The sequence below is a fragment of the Sphaeramia orbicularis genome, chromosome 16 (genome assembly GCF_902148855.1).
Source record: "Sphaeramia orbicularis chromosome 16, fSphaOr1.1, whole genome shotgun sequence".
Classification (NCBI taxonomy): domain Eukaryota; kingdom Metazoa; phylum Chordata; class Actinopteri; order Kurtiformes; family Apogonidae; genus Sphaeramia; species Sphaeramia orbicularis.
The window spans coordinates 10070408-10093473 of record NC_043972.1 but is presented as its reverse complement, the minus strand read 5'-3'; the positions used below and the strand labels follow the sequence as shown (position 1 = coordinate 10093473).

General features: G+C 38.5%; 2 protein-coding genes across 2 annotated transcripts; both read right to left on the bottom strand.

The window, feature by feature from the left end:
- Positions 1-1300: 1300 nt before the first annotated feature.
- Positions 1301-7317, bottom strand: LOC115434959 (E3 ubiquitin-protein ligase TRIM39-like). Its single transcript, XM_030157110.1, has 2 exons — positions 7066-7317; positions 1301-3757 (listed from the first exon to the last, which is right to left on the bottom strand). Exon 2 carries the CDS (start codon positions 3753-3755, stop codon positions 2115-2117), a length of 1641 nt encoding a protein of 546 aa, XP_030012970.1. The 5' UTR covers positions 3756-3757; positions 7066-7317; the 3' UTR covers positions 1301-2114.
- Positions 7318-7496: 179 nt separating this feature from the next.
- On the bottom strand, positions 7497-18114 carry LOC115435277 (uncharacterized). The gene is made up of 3 exons (XM_030157578.1): positions 17995-18114; positions 13707-15386; positions 7497-9966 (listed from the first exon to the last, which is right to left on the bottom strand). The coding sequence occupies exons 2-3, from the start codon at positions 15382-15384 to the stop codon at positions 8258-8260; spliced, it is 3387 nt and encodes a 1128-aa protein (XP_030013438.1). The 5' UTR covers positions 15385-15386; positions 17995-18114; the 3' UTR covers positions 7497-8257.
- Between the last annotated feature and the right edge of the window lie 4952 nt (positions 18115-23066).

Here is a 23066-nt window from a genome sequence, read left to right as displayed (position 1 = left end):
CATGTCTAAACTGTTCAGATGTTACTAGTTTGTACATTTTTTCTATGAGGGCTGAGTGATCTGGACTAAAGGAGACATGATGATCTGTTGAACCAGAGTCACAATCAACAAATCTGGATTTATTCATATAACAGTTTTATCAGGTTGCAGAGGCTTTTGGTTGTTTTTTGACTGAAAAACTCTTTATTTCTGCATTTTCTATACTATTTATTTACTATATACTATTTACCAGACTGATCTCATGAAATGGAGTTGTATGTCACGCCAGTTTTATGGCATTTGGTGTGCTATGCGTACACATATTCGTCCTTTTGCATGTTACTCAATGCAATTTGATCACGTGTCAGTGTACACCAAGATCTCTGGTTTACATATTCGTAATTGCTAACCATAACTGCTAATCATGCTAACTGCGCTAACCACTAATCACGCTAACCCTAACCACTAATTGTGTGGTATTTTACGCGGCGTGAACATACATGTGGAAAGCTTATAATGCGTACAGATGACATGCCAGTTAAAAGTGGCGTGTTATGTGTACGCAATTTACGATATGACATTGCTGTTTACTATTGCAGTTTTAGATTTAAAAAAAAGACGATGTAATGGGACTGGTACAAAGGCTGAACCCAAATGCAAGACCAGAACACAGATGACCAATTGAGAGTGTTTATTAAACACAATCACGGTAGTAAAAACACAGCACAAAATTGTTAACACGTCTATGAAGGCGTGTGATACTGGACTCTTTGTCAGGGCTGTGAGCGGAGAATATGGATGGTCAGCACGGCCGAGCCAGAGGATTCCCATCAACACCCCGACTAGGGCAAAACAAAGGATAGTCAAAAAACAAGCCAGGTCATACACAGGAGGGCAGTTCAGGAGGCAACGGGACATGAGGGAAAGGCTACTCACGGTCAAGGTCCAGGCGAGGGTCGAAACACAAGGTAACACGTTGGAGGCTGAGGTAGTCAGGGAATAGGCAGAATCAGAAGTTGATGTACGAACCAGGTCAGAACCAGACGAGCAGGCAGACAAGGAACAGGCAGGATCGGTGGTCGGAAGGCAAAAACGGGTCAAGGACGGGCAGACAGACTGACAAGTATCCAAAAACGCTGGTAAGTGAGCACACAAAGGTAGAACACAAACTGGCAAAGGAACAGGGGAAAACACAGGGTTTAAATACACAAGAGGGCGGGAAGACAATTGGACACAGGTGGAGATAATCAGGGAGGAGTCAGGTAATCAGGAGCAGGTGAGACAATCAAGGAGGGGAAGTAAAAACACCAGACATGACACAAGAGGGAAACTTAACAAAATAAAACAGGAAATGACAGAAAACAGAAGACATGACAGACGAAACAAGACAAATCTGTTTACAGTTTAATATATTTATATATATAGAACTTTTACATTTTACAGACAAAGAGGAAATAATGTGAATATTTCAATCTATGTCTTCATAGTTCACATGTAAATACATAGTTCAGATATTTGAGCAGAATCATCAAAATAAGAAGAAGGTTTGTGACGTGTCAAGTGGTTGATTGGATTTCAACTTCAGTAAATTTAATCAGAAATGATTTTAATAAGTGATTCAGTGTATTTGGTCTTAAATATTATTGTTTAACCTCCGTCTGAGCTGATGTGAAAATAATTACAGTGTTTACAATAATTACATGTGTTTGTCTGTGATGATCAAATAGAAAACAACTCACCAAACATTTAATATTTAATGATTTTTCTCCTTTAAAATGAAGACAGTATGAACAGTATATGACTGTAGTTATTTCAGCTGATGAACATAATCTTTACTGTTATTATTGAATATTGAATTCTCCTGAACACTTCTATCATTTAAATGTATAGAAATCAATGACATATTGGAAACACATTCACAATCACAACATTTTTCATGCAACATTAAAACACTGTCATTATCATTGTATTATATCACAGGCATCAAAATCTGTCAAACCGAGATTATTATCACCACAAATGTTAGTATTGAAGTTCATTTGGATGAAGATTAATACATGTTAAAACAGTTTACATTATCACTAAGTTTATGGACTCCAGTAAATCAGAGAAAATCTGTACATTTGTTGAATTTCTTACTCAGTGTTGACAGGAGTGATGATCAGAGGAGCAGAATTTTTACCTCCATCATTCAGACACGGACAGAAGAATGGGAGGAGTTTACCACTGAAGCAGCAGCCAGTGAAAGAGTAGATGAGAACTGAAGAATCTACGTCATAAAAGGAGACCAGACCCTCCTCATAATCCACAAACACCCCCACCTTCTGAGGACTAGACTTCAGAGACAGAAGGACAGGAGGATCAGCACAAGCTTCGTACTCATTTCCATTTGTCAAACTGATAGTCCAGTATCCATCCTGAGGACTCAGTGTGAGATCTCCTTTCCTGTTGATGGACTCTCTGACCACTCCTAAATACCAGTCAGTCTTTCCCTCGAACTGAACCTCAAAGTAAAACCTACCTGAAGAGAAACTCTGCTCCGCTAAGATGCAACAACTGTCAGAGAATCTCTGTGGTTTGTCTGGAAGGTTCTTCGTTTCATCACCATGATGAACCTGTTTCCCATCATCAGACAGGATGAGATCAGGATGTGCTGTGTCTGGATCCAGAGTCAGATCCACCTCATACTGTTGGACTCTCTTCAGCTCAGCTCCAACCACCTTCTTCTTCTCTTCTGTGAGTTTGTCCTCCAGCTCAGACACAGCTCTCACCAAAGTCCCCTCATATGATGGTGGATGGACACTGACCTTTGTCCAGGTCTTTGTGGATGGAGCAGCTTTTACACATGTGAATCTCTGGACAAAGTGGAGGTGGTCTTCATAGCCTGAGAGCTGCTCCACCTCAGTGCTTCTCTTCTTCAGCTCCCAGATTTCCTGTTCCAGCTCTTTGATGAAGTCTTCAGCCTGTTTCTCGGTGGTTCTCTGCTTTTCTTGGATCTTCTCTTTGAACTGGTCCAGACTTCTCTGAACAGACTCTATCAGAGCAGTGAAGACCTCAACACCTTCTGCTGTCTCTGTGTCTGCAGCGTTCTTACTGTGCTCCACTGACTGTTGTATCTCCTGGATCTTCAGTAGTCTCTCCTGGATCATCTGCTGAATTTCAGCCTCTGTCTTCTTCAGCTCTGCCTTCTGTTCTTCATGTTCTTCTTTCAGATGAACAAACTCATGGTTCTTGTGGTCTAAAACAGGACAGAGCAGACAGATACATATGTGGTCGGTTTTACAGAACAGCTCCAGAGGTTTATCGTGTTTCCTACACATCCTGTCTTCCAGGTTCTCCACAGGGTGGATCAGCTGATGTCGTTTCAGTCCTGAAACTGTCCAATGAGGTTCCAGATGAGTCTGACAGTAGGAGGTCAGACACACCAGGCAGGACTTTATGGCCTTCAGTTTAATTTCAGTGCAGACGTCACAGGGAACTTCTCCTGGTTTGGCAGCTTGTTGGTCTGAGCTGTAGATGTTTAGTTCATGTTGAGCTTCATGTCTGAACTGAGCCACCATCTCTGAGATCAAAGTATTGACGTACAACTCAGGTCTTGGGTCAAAAGCTTTTTTACACATGGGACACTGGTAGTTTTCATTATTATCCCAGTGTTTAGAGATGCAGGGTTTGCAGAAGTTGTGTCCACATGGTATTGCGACTGGATCAGTGAAGACATCCAGACAGATGGAACACAGGAACTGATCCTCAGATTGGACATGGCTGGCAGCAGCCATATCTATGGACCAAAAGAACATACACATCACTGAAACATTTAGAATTATATAATCAGTGTTTATCATAATGTGGTCATTTATTAGGCCTGTAACGGTACACAAAATTTTCGGTTTGGTATGTTTTTGGTTTTGAAAGCCATGGTTCGTTTTTTTTTTTTTTTTTCGGTTCGGTACGGGACGAAAGAAAACCCCTCAAAATGTCTTTAATGCATTTAGGAATATTTGAACATTTTCCCCAAATTTTTGGAGACAATAGAATCTAGAAAAACAGGAATAATATAATTCTGCTGCTATAAATCAAATAAAAAATAAAATAAATAAAATATTACTAAATGTATTTTAAACAGTAGTACACTGTTCCCTGAAAGGTGGTTTTGAACAAACAACAAAAATCAAATCACAGTTCTGTCGGTTCACATTCTGCATTAAAGTAACAACAAAAAATTCCACATGAAGTGCAACATTAACAAGAGGGCAAACTGATATTCACTTTTAACAAACTGAAGAGCAACATCGACAACAAAATTAACCGAATTATTTATTTTAGCACAGCTAACAAACTGTTTAGGCCACTTTGTGTACTTGTGTGTGTGTGGCTGCAGAGGGGGGACGTTTTTTTTTTTTTGGTCGTAGCCGGGGGCAGTTTTATACATGAGGGTGCGGTCAATAACTAACATAACTAGCGCTGGCATGAAATGAAAGTGAAACTTTACATACTTTCAACATCCAGCTCCAGCAGTTCTTTTACCCTGTTATACAGCCTGTGTGTGTGAGAGAGAGAGAGAGACAGAGAGACAGACAGAGCTAGTGTAAGTGTTTTAGAACTACCGTAGTATGGAGCCAATTTAGGGCCATAACTTTTGTATATGAAAAATAAAATTTGAAACTGAAAATTTAGGTTTTGATCTTGAATTTTGAAAAGTACAACAATTTAAAATTGTCAAATTATAAATAAGTGTATAAAAAGTTTTTTCAGTTGAAATATAACTTTGATTCACTTCGGTAATTCTTTTGAATAAAATATTTATTTTCATTTTTCCCTTTCATATGTATTTTAATATTTGAGGTTTCATTTTTTTCAGTTGCATGTTTTATCTTTTCAGATTCAGATCTTATTTTCTAGGGTTTAAGATCTTATTTTTTTGCTTTCAGATCTTTTTTTTTTGCTTTCAGATCTTTTTTTTTTCGCTTTTAGATCTTTTTTTCAGTTTCAGATCTCTTTTTTTTACTTGTTCAACTTTTGGCCCTGATGTGGCGTGGAGGGTGTGGCCTCAACTGAGAGGGCGTGGAATCATGAGTGACAGCATGACAAAACCTTAGGGACCTTCCCTTCTTATTTTGCCTTCAGGGAACGTAGAAACTAAAACAGTTCAGACTCAACACTTTATATACAATGTATTCACGTCACTGGTAGTGAAAAAACTCATGCCAGTGACAAACTTACATTTAAAAAGCTGTTTTTGTTATATCAGTCCTTGGACTTTTGCCTGTTTTGTCTGTCTTGTCTGTCATTTCCTGTTTTATTTTGTTAAGTTCTCCTCTTGTGTCATGTCTGGTGTCTTTGCTTCCCTTCCCTGATTGTTTCACCTGTTGCTGATTACCTGTCTCCACCCTGATTTGTTCCACCTGTGTCTCATTGTCTTCCCTCCCTCTTGTGTATATAAGCCCTGTGTTTCTGTGTGTCTGTTGCCAATTCGTATTTGCCCTTTTGGTTTGTCTACTTACCAGTGCTTCCTTAGAACCTGTTTGTTTGCCTGCCTGTCTGTTTTCGACCCGAATTGTTCCTTGACACCTGAGATTTGCCTGACCCCCTGTCTGTGCTTCAGCCTCTTGATCCACTCCCGTGTTTGACCTTTTGCCTGGATTTATGGTACGTGAGTTTGTTTTTTCCCCTATGTCCTGTTGCCTGTCTGCTAACCTCACCATGTATGACCTGGTCTGTCTCCTGACGCTCCTCTGTTTGTCCCTAGTCGGGTTCCCCTCGTGTGCTCCCGACACGGGCCGTGGGCTTTCTCGTTTGGGTTCGGACGCCGTGACGAATCCGCGAAGAAGTTTCCCTGAGGACTCACCCAAAGTCTTTTTGTATGAACTGTATTACCTGTCTGTGTTTAATAAACACAATTATATTGTATTTTTGTCTGCGGGTCGTGCATTTGGGTTCAGACCTTTTACTTTCTGTTCTAACAGTTTTAGACAGTACTGAGCACCATTTGCGGTACAAGAGTATTAAATTATGCCAGATTGTGCAGATAAACGGCCACACATTAAATACATGATATTTCCGATTTCCACATAGCACAGTGAAGGCAAGTCAGTTTGTGGTTAACTTCCTCTTCCAGTCACAACAGCAGGGAAATGGAACAGATAGTAAAACTCAGTGCTTTGACTGTCAGAAAAAGGAGTAAATCTAATATGAGGGATACTTTTAAGTTCCAGAGAACGGTGGGTGGCTCCAATGACACTGCCCCCCAGGGGGCACTGGGACACCATCGGGGGGTGTTTGGAATGAGAAAGCTGGGGGGGGGGGCATTAGTCTGTATCAATATCAAGCTGCATGTTATGTCAATGGGAAATCACCATGCCCACCCCTCTGGTCCTCTGCAATAAGGTGTGTCACGGTACCCACCCCACCCCGGTCTTCAGTGGTAATGTCCGTGGCGCCCCACCCATCCACCCCTGGTCACGAGGGGGGAACTACCAATATAACACTCAATCGGACCCATTCCCACCACTCGACAATTAGTTATGGAGTGCTATAACACCCACCCCCCCAAAAAAAAATAAAAAATTGGGGTTGGAAGCAGGAGAAGGGTCATGATAATGATAACATAAAGGGGTGTTTTCTCAGTAAAGGTTGAGAAACACTGATCTATAAATGTGTGTGTAGGTTCTCATTTGTCCAGGTCATTGTTCTTCTTGGTAGTTCTTCTCGGTTCAGCTGGACTGGTTTAGTTCTTTTGAAAACGCTGCTGATTTATAGAGACTCATAAGTCATTTATGGTCTTCAGATAAGTGTGACTGGTCAGTCACATGACTCGACAGCAGTGTTTAAGATGCATGAGATCAGTCCAGTACTTTGACTTTATAATGTTCTGATGTTAGTGGTAACAAAAGCAAGAAGAGACGTCCAGCCAAAGTCCAGATCATCTAAAGGACATGGGCTGTAGTAATGTAGAACATATGTAAATACTGTTGGTTTATCCATGTGGTTCACAGTGAAATGAACCATTTCAGGAGAGTTGGTGTGAAATGAATAGAGTTCTATTTGTGTGTTTGGAGTTGAAGTGTGGATCAGTGCAGTTGTACTCACCGCTGTTTGTCAGAGACTCTGCTGAGACTTTAAACAGGTCTGATGAAGTCGGTTTAAGATTTGTTCGACGGTTCCAGAGACTCGTCTGCAGCTCTGCTCACACTGGGAAGAACTTTCACTTTCATTTCTGGGAAGTGATAGTTGTTCTGCTGAATGTGGCTCCGCCTCTGAGCTGTTTCCTGGTTGATGTGATGGTGAAATCCAAGTGTGTGTTGTTTTATCACAGAGCACAGATGACATGTAGAAGGGTTAAGGTTCTTTAAATACATGTGTGGAAGTTGGGATGTTTAGAAACAGCACCCAGAGCATTATCTGTACAGTCAGCAGTTTAATGTGCAGTTTAGGTTGTAGAATATTAACAGTATCCATTTATTTGTGGATGGTTCTCATGAATGAACATGTCTATTACTGAACCAGTCATCAGAAATTATTTTAATAACTGATTAATCATTTCAATATATTTGGTCTTAAATATTATCGTGTAACCTCCGTCTGAGGTGATGTGAAAATAATTAGTGTTTACAATAATTAGTGTTTGTCTGTGATGAACAAATAGAAAACAACTCACCAAACGTTTAATATTTAATGATTTTTCTCCTTTAAAATGAAGACAGTTTGAACAGTATATGACTATTTATTACAGTTGATGAACATAATCTTTACTGTCACTGTTATTATTGAATATTGAATTCTCCTGAACACTTGTATCATTTAAATGTATAGAAATCAATGGCATAATAGAAACACATTCACAATCTCAACATTTTGTATTAAACATTAAAACACCGTCATTATCATTGTATTAAATCACAGGCATCAGAATCTGTCAAACCAGAATTATTATCACCACACGTGTTAGTAATTAAGTGCATTTGGATAAAGATCATTACACGTTAAAACAGTTTACATTATCACTAAGTTAATTGATTTAATAAATCAGATGAAATTCTTACTCAGTGTCGACAGGATTAAGATTACAACCCTTTATTAGTAGTACATTTTACCACCCACTGAAATTCAACCTCTACTTTTCACCCATCTCTAGAACATGCAGGAACATACCACACAATGCAAACTAGGAGCAGCAGGTGCCTGGGGAGATAATAGGGGGGTAAGTGCCTTGCTCAAAGGCACATCAGCAAACAAGTTTTTTTTTCTGTCAGTCCATGGAATCAAATTGGCAACCCTTTGGTCACAAGCCAACACTCCAGCCAACTCCCCACTCCTCTAGGCCACAGCTGCCCCCAGGAGTGATGATCAGAGGAGAAGAGTTTTTACCTTCATCATTATAACATGGACAGAAGAATGGGAGGAGTTTATCATTGAAGCAGCATCCAATGAAAGAGTAGATGAGAAGTGAAAAATCTGTGTCATAAAAGGAAACCAGACCCTCCTCATAATCCACAAACACCCCCACCTTCTGAGGACCAGACTTCACAGACAGACGGACAGGAGGATCAGCACAAGCTTCGTACTCATTTTCATTTCTCAAACAGATGGTCCAGAATCCGTTCTGAGGAGTCGCTGTGAGATCTCCTTTCCTGTTGATGGACTCTCTGACCACTCCTAAATCCCATTCAGTCTTTCCTTTGACCTGAACCTCAAAGTAAAACCTGCCTGAAGAGAAACTCTGCTTTGCTAAGATGGAACAACAGTCAGAGAATCTCTGTGGAGTGTCTGGAAGGTTCTTTGTTTCATCACTATCATGAACCTGTTTCCCATCATCAGACAGGATGAGATCAGGATGTGCTGTATCTGGATCCAGAGTCAGATCCACCTCATACTGTTGGACTCTCTTCAGCTCAGCTCCACCCACCTTCTTCTTCTCTTCTGTGAGTTTGTCCTCCAGCTCAGACACAGCTCTCACCACAGTCCCCACATATGATGGTGGATGGACGCTGACCTCTGTCCAGGTCTTCATGGATGGAGCAGCTTTTACACATTTGAACCTCTGGACAAAGTGCAGGTGGTCTTCACAGCCTGAGAGCTGCTCCACCTCAGTGCTTCTCTTCTTCAGCTCCCAGATTTCCTGTTCCAGCTCTTTGATGAAGTCTTCAGCCTGTTTCTCGGTGGTTCTCTGCTTTTCTTGGATCTTCTCTTTGAACTGGTCCAGACTTCTCTGAACAGACTCCATCAGAGCAGTGAAGACCTCAACACCTTCTGCTGTCTCTCTGTCTGCAGCGTTCTTACTGTGCTCCACTGACTGTTGTATCTCCTGGATCTTCAGTAGTCTCTCCTGGATCATCTGCTGAATTTCAGCCTCTGTCTTCTTCAGCTCTGCCTTCTGTTCTTCATGTTCTTCTTTCAGAGGAGTAACGTCATGACTTTTGTGGTCTGAGTAGGAGCAGTGGTGACAGATACATGTGTGGTCAGTTTTACAGAACAGCTCCAGAGGTTTATCGTGTTTCCTACACATCCTGTCTTCCAGGTTCTCCACAGGGAGGATCAGCTGATGTCTTTTCAGTCCGGAAAGTGTCAGATGAGGTTCCAGATGAGTCTGACAGTAGGAGGTCAGACACAGCAGGCAGGACTTCAGGGCCTTCAGTTTGGGTTCAGTGCAGTCATCACAGGGAACTTCTCCTGGTTTGGCAGCTTGTTGGTCTGAGCTGTAGATGTTTGGTTCATGTTGAGCTTCACGTCTGAACTGAGTCACCATCTCTGAGATCAAAGTGTTGACGTACAACTCAGGTCTTGGGTCGAAAGCTTTTTTACACATGGGACACTGGTAGTTTTCATTATTATCCCAGTGTTTAGAGATGCAGGGTTTGCAGAAGTTGTGTCCACATGGTATTGCGACTGGATCAGTGAAGACATCCTGACATATGGAACACAGGAACTGATCTTCAGATCGGAGAAGACTGGCAGCAGCCATATCTATGGACCAAAAGAATATACACATCACTGAAACATTTACAATTATATAATCAGTGTTCATCATAACGTGATCATTTAAAACAGTGTTTGTCAACGGGCCCCAGGGAGCGTTGATATGAAGGTAGTTTGGTTTCTTTATTATTTAATCAAAAGGAAAGTTGTCTTAACCCCCAAAAATTTTTTCAATAAAAAAAAAAACTTCACGTCAATCAAAAAAACCCTTTACAGTCAAAGAAAAAAAAGTGTTTACAAAAAATAGTTGAGATCCGAAAAATTGCATTTGAAGTAAAGTTTTTTTTTTTTTTTATTGAAAATATTTTTTTTGATTGAAGTGATATAGTTTAGGATTGAATAATAAAGACACCCCTAACCCCTTACCCCTGTTATGGCCGAAATACAAAAAAGATGACTTCGTTAAAAAAATAATAATTTTCAATCAAAAAATAACTCACTTCAATAAAAAAAAAACCTTTTCAATCAAAGAAAAAATGTTCACTTGCAATTTTTTGGATCTCAATTATTTTTTTGCATTCAAACACTTTTTTTCTTTGATTGAAAAGGGTTTTTTTTTAAATGAAGTTTTTTTTGATTGAAAATATTTTTTTTGTTGAGACAAATTTCCTTCAGATTAAATATTAAAGAAACAAATCTACCTTCATCCATTGGGACACCATTGGGTGGCATTTGAAATGAGAAAGCTTAGAGGGGGGGGCGCTGAGACCCAAACGGGGGGCATTAGTCTGTATAAGTATCAACATCAAGCTGCATGTTATGCCAATGGGAAATCACCGTGCCCAACCCCTCTGTCTTTCGTAATAAGGTATGTCATGGTACCACCCCCACCCCCACCCCCACCCCCACCCCCACCCCACCTTGGTCTTCAGTGGTAATGTCCGTGGCGCCCCACCCATCCACCCCCGGTCTCAAGGGGGGCACTACCTATATAACACTCACTCAGACCCATTCCCACCACTTGACAATTAGTTATGGAGTGCTATATAACCCTCCCCCTCCAGAAAAATAAATAAAATTGGGGGTGGGGGCAGGAGAAGGGTCATGATAATGATAACATAAAGGGGTGTTTGCTGTACTCTACATTGCTTTAAAATGCATGATGTCAGTCCAGTACTTTGACTTTATAATGTTCTGATGTTAGTGGTAACAAAAGCAGGAAGAGACGTCCAGTCAAAGTCCGGACCATCGAAAGGACATGGGCTGTAATAATATAGAACATATGTAAATACTGTTGGTTTATCCATGTGGTTCACAGTGAAATGAACCATTTCAGGAGAGTTGGCCTGAAATGAATAGTTCTATTTGTGTGTTTGGAGTTGAAGTGTGGATCAGTGCCGTTGTACTCACCGCTGTTTGTCAGAGACTCTGCTGAGACTTTAAACAGGTCTGATGAAGGCGGTTTAAGGTTTGTTCAACGGTTCCAGAGACACGTCTGCAGCTCTGCTCACACTGGGAAGAACTTTCACTTTCATTTCTGGGAAGTGATAGTTGTTCTGTGGAATGTGACTCCGCCTCTGAGCTGTTTCCTGGTTGATGTGATGGTGAAATGCAAATGTGTTTTGTTTTATCACAGAGCACAGATGACATGCAGAAGGGTTAAGGTTCTTTAAATACATGTGTGGAAGTTGGGATGTTTAGAAACAGCACCCAGAGCATTATCTGTACAGTCAGCAGTTTAACCAGCAGTTTAGGTTCTAGAATATTAACAGTATCCATTTATTTGTGGACGGTTCTCATCAATGAACACGTCTGTTACTGAACCAGCCATCAGAAATTATTTTAATAACTGACTGATCATTTCAATATATTTTGTCTTAAATATTATTGTTTAACCTCCATCTGAGCTGATGTGAAAATAATTAGTGTTTACAATAATTACATGTTTGTGTGTGATGAACAAATGGAAAACAACTCACCAAACATGTAATATTTAATGATTTTTCTCCTTTAAAATGAAGACAGTTTGAACAGTATATGACTGTATTTATTACAGCTGATGAACATAATCTTTACTGTCACTGTTATTATTGAATATTGAATTCTCCTGAACACTTCTATCATTTAAATGTACAGAAATCAATGACATAATGGAAACACATTCACAATCACATTTTTTATTAAACATTAAAACACCGTCATTAGCATTGTATTAAATCACAGGCATCAGAATCTGTCAAACCAGGATTATGATCACCACACGTGTTAGTAATTAAATGCATTTGGATAAAGATTATTACACGTTAAAACAGTTTACAATATCACTAAGTTAATTGATTTAATAAATCAGATGAAATTCTTACTCAGTGTCGACAGGATTAAGATTACAACCCTTTATTAGTAGTAAATTTTACCACCCACTGAAATTCAACCTCTACTTTTCACCCATCTCTAGAACATGCAGGAACATACCACACAATGCAAACTAGTAGCAGCGGGTGCCTGGGGAGCGAATAGGGGGGTAAGTGCCTTGCTCAAAGGCACATCAGCAAACAAGTTTTTTTTTCTGCCAGTCCGTGGAATCAAATTGGCAACCCTTTGGTCTAGGGCTGCACGATTTTGGCAAAAAAAAAAAATCCCGATTTTTTTCCTCTAAAAACTCGATTTTGATTTCGATTTTTGGGTAAAACTACAAAAGACAACAGAATTCAGCATGTCGTTTTCGTGAGCAGCCCACAATGCAAGGCACTGCTCTGACCTCAAATATGTGATGGTATCATGTGATGAACCCACAGAAGTTTATTTTTTCTTAATTAAATCTTTATTGAATGAAGTAGAGTATACAAACAATGGATACAACAAGAAAATAACATAAGTTTGCCAGGGGGAATACACTATAATACAATGTCCAAATCAGAGCAAATACTTATGTTTTTTATAGCCTTTTTGTTTCCAGATTTATCTAACAACTTTAAATAAAGTTCAACATCTTTCAAAAAATAAATAATATTTGGTTTTGTGTTACAGAACTTCCATTTGTGAATGAAAAAATTTAGCAAGTAAGAGGACTAAATTTGATATATATATATATATATATATATATATATATATATATATATATGTATATACACACACACACACACACACATATATATATATATATATATATATATATATATATATATATATGTATATATATATATATGTAAAATTTATTTATTTATTTATTTTTTCTGGGTATCTGGCCCACAGAAGTGATACCAATGTAAGTCAGTGACAGGCATCAGTCATGCGTGCGTGGACCATGTTAATGAGTGATCCTCATGGGTTCTGTTTAAACTGGGGGATCCATGCGTGGAACAGACCGTCCCAGGACACACTGGAGGGATTCTATCTGTGGAGCTGGTGGATGTGTGTGGGTACAGGGCTGTTTGGGCTCCTCTGCTGAGGCTGATGACCCCGAGACCCGGACCCGGTTCGGAAGAAGACAGTACGGTACGGATCCGGGACAACGGAAGATGAGTGATCTGCATGCAGTTATATTTCAGTTGCGGGATCCGTGCGTGAAGCCATGGCTTATATTGCTATAACTACTGCGGGCTCATGAACACATTTAAAGTCCAGTCATTACACGGACTTCTGTGACAGACCGCTGTCACTGATAGGAGGAAGAGCCTATGGTAGCCCGCAAGCGCGCGGCCCGCAGGCACGAGAGAGATGAAATCGATTTTACGATTTCCCTTTTTTAAAATCGTCCTAATTAAAAAATCCAATTTCGATTTGAAATCGATTAATCGTGCAGCCCTATTTTGGTCACAAGCCAACACTCCAGCCAACTCCCCACTCCTCTAGGCCACAGCTGCCCCCAGGAGTGATGATCAGAGGAGCAGAGTTTTTACCTTCATCATTAGGACATGGACTGAAGTATGGGAGGAGTTTATCATTGAAGCAGCAGCCAATGAAAGAATAGATGAGAACTGAAGAATCAACATCATAAAAGGAAACCAGACCCTCCTCATAATCCACAAACACCCCCACCTTCTGAGGACCAGACTTCATGGACAGATGGACAGGAGGATCAGCACCAGCTATGTACTCATTTTCATTTCTCAAACAGATGGTCCAGAATCCGTTCTGAGGAGTCGCTGTGAGATCTCCTTTCCTGTTGATGGACTCCCTGACCACTCCTAAATCCCATTCAGTCTTTCCTTTGACCTGAACCTCAAAGTAAAACCTGCCTGAAGAGAAACTCTGCTTTGCTAAGATGGAACAACAGTCAGAGAATCTCTGTGGAGTGTCTGGAAGGTTCTTTGTTTCATCACTATCATGAACCTGTTTCCCATCATCAGACAGGATGAGATCAGGATGTGCTGTATCTGGATCCAGAGTCAGATCCACCTCATACTGTTGGACTCTCTTCAGCTCAACTCCAACCACTTTCTTCTTCTCTTCTGCGAGTTTGTCCTCCAGTTCAGACACAGCTCTCACTAAAGTCCCCTCATATGATGGCGGACAGACACAGACCTTTGTCCAGGTCTTCATGGATGGAGCAGCTCTTACACATTTGAACCTCTGGACAAAGTGGAGGTGGTCTTCACAGCCTGAGAGCTGCTCCACCTCAGTACTTCTCTTCTCCAGCTCACAGATTTCCTGTTCCAGCTCTTTGATGAAGTCTTCAGCCTGTTTCTCAGTGGTTCTCTGCTTTTCTTGGATCTTCTCTTTGAACTGGTTCAGACTTCTTTGAACAGACTTCATCAGAGCAGTGAAGACCTCAACACCTTCTGCTGTCTCTCTGTCTGCAGCGTACTTACTGAACTCCACTGACCATTGGATCTGCTGGATCTTCAGTCGTCTCTCCTGGATCGTCTGCTGAATTTCAGCCTCTGTCTTCTTCAGCTCTGCCTTCTGTTCTTCATGTTCTTCTTTCAGAGGAGTAATGTCATGACTTTTGTGGTCTGAGTAGGCGCAGTGGTGACAGATATATGTGTGGTCAGTTTTACAGAATAGCTCCAGAGGTTTATCGTGTTTCCTACACATCCTGTCTTCCAGGTTCTCCACAGGGTGGATCAGCTGATGTCTTTTCAGTCCTGGAACTGTCCAATGAGGTTCCAGATGAGTCTGACAGTAGGAGATCAGACACACCAGGCAGGACTTCAGGGCCTTCAGTTTGGGTTCAGTGCAGACATCACAGGGAACTTCTCCTGGTTTGGCAGCTTGTTGGTCCGAACTGTAGATGTTTGGTTCATGTTGAGCTTCATGTCTGAACTGAGAAACCATCTCTGAGATGAAAGTGTTGGCGTACAACTCAGGTCTTGGGTCGAAAGCTTTTTTACACATGGGACACTGGTAGTTTTCATTATTATCCCAGTGTTCAGAGATGCAGGGTTTGCAGAAGTTGTGTCCACAGGGTATTGTGACTGGATCAGTGAAGACATCCAGACAGATGGAACACAGGAACTGATCTTCAGATCGAAGAAGACCGGCAGCAGCCATATCTATGGACCAACAGAACATACACATCACTGAAACATTTAGAATTATATAATCATAGTTTATCATGATTATTTATAACAGTGTTTTTCAATAGGGGTGGTACTGCCCCCCCCCGAGGGGCACTGGGGCACTGTCAGGGGGCATTTGGAACGAGAAAGCTGAGAAGGGGGGCGCTGAGATCAAAATGGGGGACGTTAGTTTGTATAAATATCAATATGAAGCTGCATGTTATGTCAGTAACGAATTACTGTGCCCACCCCGCAGTCCTCCATCATAAGGTATGTCATGGTACTAACCCCCTCTCCTCCTCCCCGGTTTGAGTCTTTGATGGTAATGTCTGTTGTACCTACCCCCGGTTACGAGGGGGGCACTATCTGTGCAGTGTATATAAGTTCAGTCAGACCCACTCCCTCCACTCGACAATTACTTACAGAGTGCTGTAACCACCCCCACCCCTTCGACAATGTATTACCCCCAGAGCCCTATAAAGACAGTTACAACACGCTTTGATGTTGCCGCTCCAGTGATCACATGGTTCATGTAAGCTTGACCACTTCTAATCAAGCCAAGTGCTGTCATGTTCTTTTATGGGACAAACAGCAGTGAGTGTGTTATTACATGGTAAATCAGAAAATAAACCACACACAACCATTGTGTCAGTATCGTATGTACTGCTTCGTGTATTATGCTTTTGAGTCGCGGGGTGGACCACTGAAAGGAGTGCAATTATTACTCTGCAGACTTAAATTTTGGAGGGAAAGGTTGTGGTTAGCTTGGGTAGGCTACTTACGTGAGTGGTGCTAACTTTACAAGTTCATTCATTCTGCAATTGTACTGTACTGGTAAGGAGAGGGACAGTTTACCATTGTTAAGTTTTACTATTATAGGACTGAGGTACAAGCAGAAAACAGTGTTTATCTGTGAACACTGTGTGTCTATCAAGATCGGCTCTGATAACACACACAATAACTTACTGTCTTTTTTCGTGTAATGTTATGTCATCTTTTTCTTGTATGTTATGTAATGTCTTTTTCTTGTAATGTTTCAGTCAGTGAAGACGAATTTCCCCACGGGGACCAATAAATTAAATCTAATCTATCTAATAAAGTATTAACCAGCGGAGAGCTTAGCAGCTAACTTAGCATGCTAGCCTTACGCTAAATTCATGAAAAACTCAACATTAGCAAACTCAAACTCAGCAGAATTCTTATTGGACGAGTCGGATCTTACAAATGCCAAGTTACAGAAGTTTTTCCTAATTAAAACTCATGAAAAATAACTTTAATGAACTTGTATTCATCAGAGCTCAGCTCTAAAGCAACTCTCCTCCTAATGATCACGTGACCTCAGCTGACAAACTGAACCAAACACCACCAGGTTCAGCAAAACTAAAATAAAACCCATTAATAACAACACTTGTACTAACGTTACCTTATCTTAAAAACTCTATAATTTGTGGTTATAGTGGTTAAATCTCAAAGGCTGGCCTAGTCAAACTAAGGCTACAAATGAAAATCCAACATCACAGTTGTTTAAGAAATAAATTTATACAAACGCTATACCAAAGAAAACAGAATTTCCAATGTAAATGTCCGCTAATACAGGAAATACATTTGATAATATGAAAGATGACAATATCTTATTAACTTAGTGCTGGAATTGCTAGATCAGCTGCAATAGAAATGAATTGGTTCCGATGGCGTTACACTCAATGTAAGAACTATCGGCCCCTCCATAACCCAGAAATAGGTACATATTTTGTCCTCCATTTTTTACGACAGGAGTCTATGGAAGTGTCACAACTCTGTTATATTGAAGGCTGTGATTCCCCCCCCCCCCCAAAAAAAAAAAGTGACGGGGGGGTGGGGGCGTGCAGAAGGGTCATTCCTAAAGTCCTCCCATTCCAAACAGACATAACAGTATCCATTTACAAGCATAGAAACAATGTGATCCACCCTGTTATTACCTTCTTAAGTACACTTAACAGTCAAATAACAATAATAATACTGCCAGATAAAGTAAATAAAAAAATAGTAATATAAAATAAATAAACCTAATTATAGATGTGTGTGTGTCTGTGTGTGCGCACGTGTTTGTTAATATCATATGTGTATTTCTACATGTCTCCTGAAGTGTTTACAGGCTTTGGACAATTGGATGTTGCTTCAGTTGTCTTTTGCTTGCTTTTGTTTGTTCTTTGGTGATCTGTTCTGGAAGAGAGTTCCATTCCACCATGGCTTGATATATAACTGCGCTTTTTGTGCGCTTTAGGAACTGTACAGCAGCCTCTGGTGGCATGCCTGTACAGTATGTCAGAGCTACATGTCAGTTGGTTATATAAGCAATTTTGGCTTTTTAACATGTTAATATACTAAAAGAAAATGTTAGTGGGAACAAAAGCAGGAAGAGATGTCCAGCCAAAGCCCAGACCATCTAAAGGACATGGGCTGTAATAATATAGGACATATGTAAATACTGTTGGTTTATCCATGTAGTTCACAGTGATAGGAACCATTTCAGCAGAGTTGGTGTGAAATGAATAGAGTTCTATTTGTGTGTTTGGAGTTGAAGTATAGTTTTGAAGCTGTAGCTCAGCTCAGTTGTACTCACCGTTGTTTGTCAGAGATTCTGCTGAGACTTTAAACAAGTCTGATGAAATGATGAAGTTGGTTTAGAGTTTGTTCGACGGTTCCAGAGACACGTCTGCAGCTCTACTCACACTGGGAAGAACTGTCACTCTAATTTCTGGGAAGTGATCGTTGTTCTGTTGAATGTGGCTCCGCCTCTGAGCTGTTTCCTGGTTGATGTGATGGGGAAATCTGTGTGTGTTGTTTAATCACAGAGCATGTATTGAGCTCAAATTTCCTAATTCATTTGACATTCAGAGCTTATACAGTGTTTCTGATGAAAGGCTGTACTTCATACCTTCATTCACTATGTTTTAATTGAGTGATGAAAGGAAAAAAATTAATGTTTCCAAAAATTAGATTCTTTATTGGAATTGCTTCTTAATTAATTTGAACATTATTTTTTTCAGTGCAGATGACAGAACACTTTTGGGAGTGAAACTAACTCCATTTATTTAGTAACAAAACAACTCAGCAGTGTTAAAACCCTTTAGTTTTGATTCAACTGTTTTACGAGTTGAGGAAGTGTTAGATTTTTAACTATTTTGAAAGTGTTAATTTAACTCTGGAGAGTGTGGAGCTATATAAAACCTGAAAAATTATCAGATTCAACTCTATGGGAGTTGAATCAACACTGGTCTTTTTACTGTATACTGCCATGAAAAACACCATCTGCACTCAGCAGCAACAGACCTTAGTAAACACAGGTCTCATTTACCTTTTCACTTCTGACCTGAATATGGAAACACACTGCATTCCCTAAAGAAAAGAAACACTATCCGGAGGACTTGTACATGAATGTATACAATGACAACAACAACAACAGTGTAAGTCTGTTCTTTTGTGTTTCATCTGAACTGTCTGACACAGCACTTCTGCTCTTTTGTAAATATGTATATAGTTTATAGAGTTTTTTTTTTTTTTTTACTTCACAATTAAAAATATTAGTCCTAGAGGGAAATTATTGTGTGTTACAGTTGCTCCATTCAAGCATGAACACAGTAGCAGGAAAGAAATTATCAATACAAATAAATAAATAAATATACACTGTTTATACCAAATATACAGTCATGGACAAAAATTCTTATCCCACCCATTGTTTTCTTCAGTGTCTTGTTCATTTTAATGCCTGATCCAACTAAAGGTCCATTTGTTTGGACAAATATAATGATAACAACAAAACTAGCTCATAGTAGTTTAATTTCAGAGCTGATATCTATCCATTCATCATGTTTTTTTTGATAAAAACCAAAATCACTTCAGTTCTTACATCAGTATCTATGGCATTGTACTGACAAAAACATTGCTTTTACACATTCCATGTTTTCTTTTCTGTCTGTTTTAGTCACATGATACACACAGGAGTTAGTACTGGATTGCATAACCATTGTTTTTGGTGACTTTTGATGGTCTAATAATTTTTTTCACGACTGTACATATTAAAATTCTCTATGAAGACACAATCAGAACTGCAGTTTGTACAATATGTATTAGACAATATATTATCAATATGATGATATTTAATCTAATCGAATGCATGCCTTCTTTTTTCAGCTTTTTGTAAACATCATAACTGTGCTACCATTCTTTTTGTGAATGTATCAATAGGATACATAAATGTTAACTTTGCCATGAATTGATGAAATGAATCAAATATAACAGTGAATCTTCAGACAGAACATAACAACATAGAACATAACAACAGGATTATCTCAGGGGTGTCAAACTCATTTTAGTTCAGGGACTGCATCCAGGCTAATATGATATAAAGAACTTTTGAGTGAAAAAAGTAAATTCCGTAATGAAAATGTTTACATCTACGAATTGTACTTGAACATAACATGAACAAATATGAACAACCTGAAAATTCTTTAGTAAAATAAGTGCAATTTTAACAATATTACGCCTTAGTGTATCATTTATACATGTGAATCACAACTTTGAGATCACAGAGGATCTACAAATACACAAAACATTAAATAAGAGAGAGAATATTATTAAAATTCCACATACTTCTGTTGAGACAATTCAGATATTCACATTTTTTGTTAAAGGCTAATCTGTAAATATAAACAGTTTTATGTAATTTTACTTTTTTTTACACTAAAACAAAGAGACAAATTTACAGTTTTCATTATTTATAGGTTATTATGATAGTATTTTACTGGTCTGATCCACTTTAGACTGAAATGACCTGAAATGCTTTTAACACACTTGATTGTTAATATCTTAGTGTAATTTTTGCATTTTGCAAATTCATCCCAGGGGCTGGACTGGACCCTTTTTAGTGGGCCTAATTTGGCCCCCAGGCCGCATGTTTGACACCTGTGGATTATCTGAAGCTATGACAACAAACAAACAAATTACTACCAGGAAATATTCAAACATATTCCAACATGTCACATGTGCACAGTCCATTGAACATTTGAAATCTGTTTTAAAACACACACCTATTAGCACTGGCTTTTAATACAAGTGTGGGACTGGTTTTATCTTCTGGTTATATTTTTAGATACTATTTATCTTATCACTGTGTATCTGTTTGATCAGTTTTAGTAGATCTTATCTTTTATATCCATACATTTGTATTAGTTTTATGATATTTTGTATTTTTACCTTTATCCTTTTTGGAAACCTGACCTTGAAAAATTATTCACAGAAAGGGAAGGGAGTTATGAATTAACAGGACGATTTTATTTCAAAACCTTAAAAGTGAGAACGACAAGGAAAAGTTTTTGTGTTTCAGTATGTGGAGAATAGTTATGGAACAGATTGAATAATGTGAAAAATCAGCCAATTTAAAAAGACGTATAAAGAGACGGTTTAAACACAGTATAAGATTATAGAATGTGTCTGAGTACTAACAGATGGTTACTGTGCGTTTGGTTTGTTTGATTTGTCATTGTTCACTGTATTTAATTATTTATTTTGTTGTTTATTCATTTCATGTTGCCTTCAAGGATGTATGTATTTATTTATTAATTTTTTGTCTGTCAGTATAGGTGTGTAGGTATGTATTTATGTATGTGTATTTTGTGAAAATGACAATTGTGGTTAACAGTTTATAAAAGATCCAAGGGAATTAAATAACTTATACTTCCTCCCACTCCTTTTTGAATGTCCAAGTCATTTTTTTCAATGATTTCTTACTATCTGTTTTATTTCTAAGGACTAAGATTATTTTGCTTTGTTGCATATTCGAAATAAACTAAACTAAAAAAAAAAAAAAATTAAATAAATTTTTCCTGCAGCCTTATGCTGATAGGAAGCTCAATGATTGGCTGTCGTGTGGAGAAGGGGGTGGGATTAAATAAATTACTCCTCCTCCCACTCCTTTTTTAAATATGCAAATGACCTCATTATAATTTGTTTTCATGTATATGTATAAGTTTTCATGTTTTTTTGAAATCTGTTTTTTTTGTCGGTACTAATGTAGGATTATTTTGTTTGTTTTGTTGCATATTCGAAATAAACTGAACTGAACAAAAGGCAAAAAAAGTAAAAATCCACATGATGATGAACCGTCTATGATTTGGCATCAGGAGGAAAAGGCTAAATAAAAGGCATCGAAATGTGGAGTAAATGGACTTGAATGACCCCAAATTTCCTCTCCTAAACACCACTAAAGCAGTAAAAAGTGTGTGTGTGTGTGTGTGTGTGTGTGTGTGTGTGTGTGTGTGTGTGTACGCATCTACACATTTCCTCAGCCCAGGTTAACTTTTCAGAAATGAGCTACTGTCAAGAACAAGCACTGAAACAAACTGACAGCTTAGTGACAGATTTTCACCTTCTGGAAAAGTTGGAGACTCAGACTTTTATAATTTGAGCCTGTTGTGTAAAGAGGAAATCTAGAAATAGACGATAACTACGGTTTATTATTATAACTTGGTATTTTTATTAGACGTAAAAGCCTCAGCTGATAAAACTGGAAAGTACGTGCATTTTTGATAATTAATAAACCAACATGTCAAACTACATTACAAAGGAAACATTAAAAAGTCGTCAGACAAACCTTCCTCTTGAAAGAATAACATATAACATGTATACTTAAAAAAAAAATTAAAAAGGTTGAAAAGATATGAAAACTTTTCATTGATTATGTCCAAAACTGAACCATAACACTTGAAGATAAAGGATGTTTACGGACCATGTGGTTACCGTGCATGTGTATATTAATTGGCTTTTTCTAATTCAAATTAATTAATTGACAGATTAATTGATTGATGAACTGTTTAATTTTTTCTTTTATGTAAATGTAATTTTTAAAAATAAAAATTGTAATATAATAATAATCAAGTATTATTATTACTATCATCATCATCATTATTATTTGTAATTTATTTTTTATTTACATTTATTTTAGTTTATTATTATTATCATTATTTGTTATTTATTTGTATTTACATTTATTTTAGTTTATTATTATTATTATTACTATTTCTAATTTATTTGTATTTAGCTACATTTATTTTAGTTTATTATTATTATTATTATTTCTAATTTATTTTTATAAAAATTTTAGTACTGTTTATTTATTTATTCCATCCATTTTGTCAAAAATAATTCCTTAATTTAAAACTTGATATTTTATTTTGCTGAACACAATGTACTTGTAATAGATTACCTACTGTTTTTCTCTAATGTAAAACAGAAGTTATGTTACATATGTTCTTTTGTATGTTATCTGTAAAACTGTAAAACACGTGTTAGCAGCTGTTGAGGGCAGTGCTTTCAAAGTCTTGCTGCTGCATTTGGTCCTAGTTCTCGTCCTGTTGGTGGTTGTTGTGCAAGGCCACGCGGTCAGCAGGGAACAGCATCAAACGCTCGGTAATATGATGTAGATCAGCGGAGGGTGTCACAGTGAGTAATGACCTCAGCACAACAGCAGCGAGGCTCCGACGGCCGCGAGCAGCTCCATCACGCCACCCCGCGACGCTTTTACAAGGTCACGTGGCGCTAAAGCCCATTTAAAAGCATGTTTTATTTCCCACCAAATTAGAATGCTCAGCAGGCCTTGAAAAAAATCAGCGTAACAAGGTCCACACAGAATATGAA

Bases quoted from the DNA above. Each gene is read 5' to 3' on its own strand.
- LOC115434959 (XM_030157110.1), bottom strand. From the start codon at position 3,755: ATGGCTGCTGCCAGCCATGTCCAATCTGAGGATCAGTTCCTGTGTTCC.
- LOC115435277 (XM_030157578.1), bottom strand. From the start codon at position 15,384: ATGGCTGCTGCCGGTCTTCTTCGATCTGAAGATCAGTTCCTGTGTTCC. The intron at 9,967-13,706 runs GACCAAAATAGG...TAAATGTTTCAG, and splicing joins TGGCTGGAGTGTTGGCTTGT to TGATGTGTATATTCTTTTGG.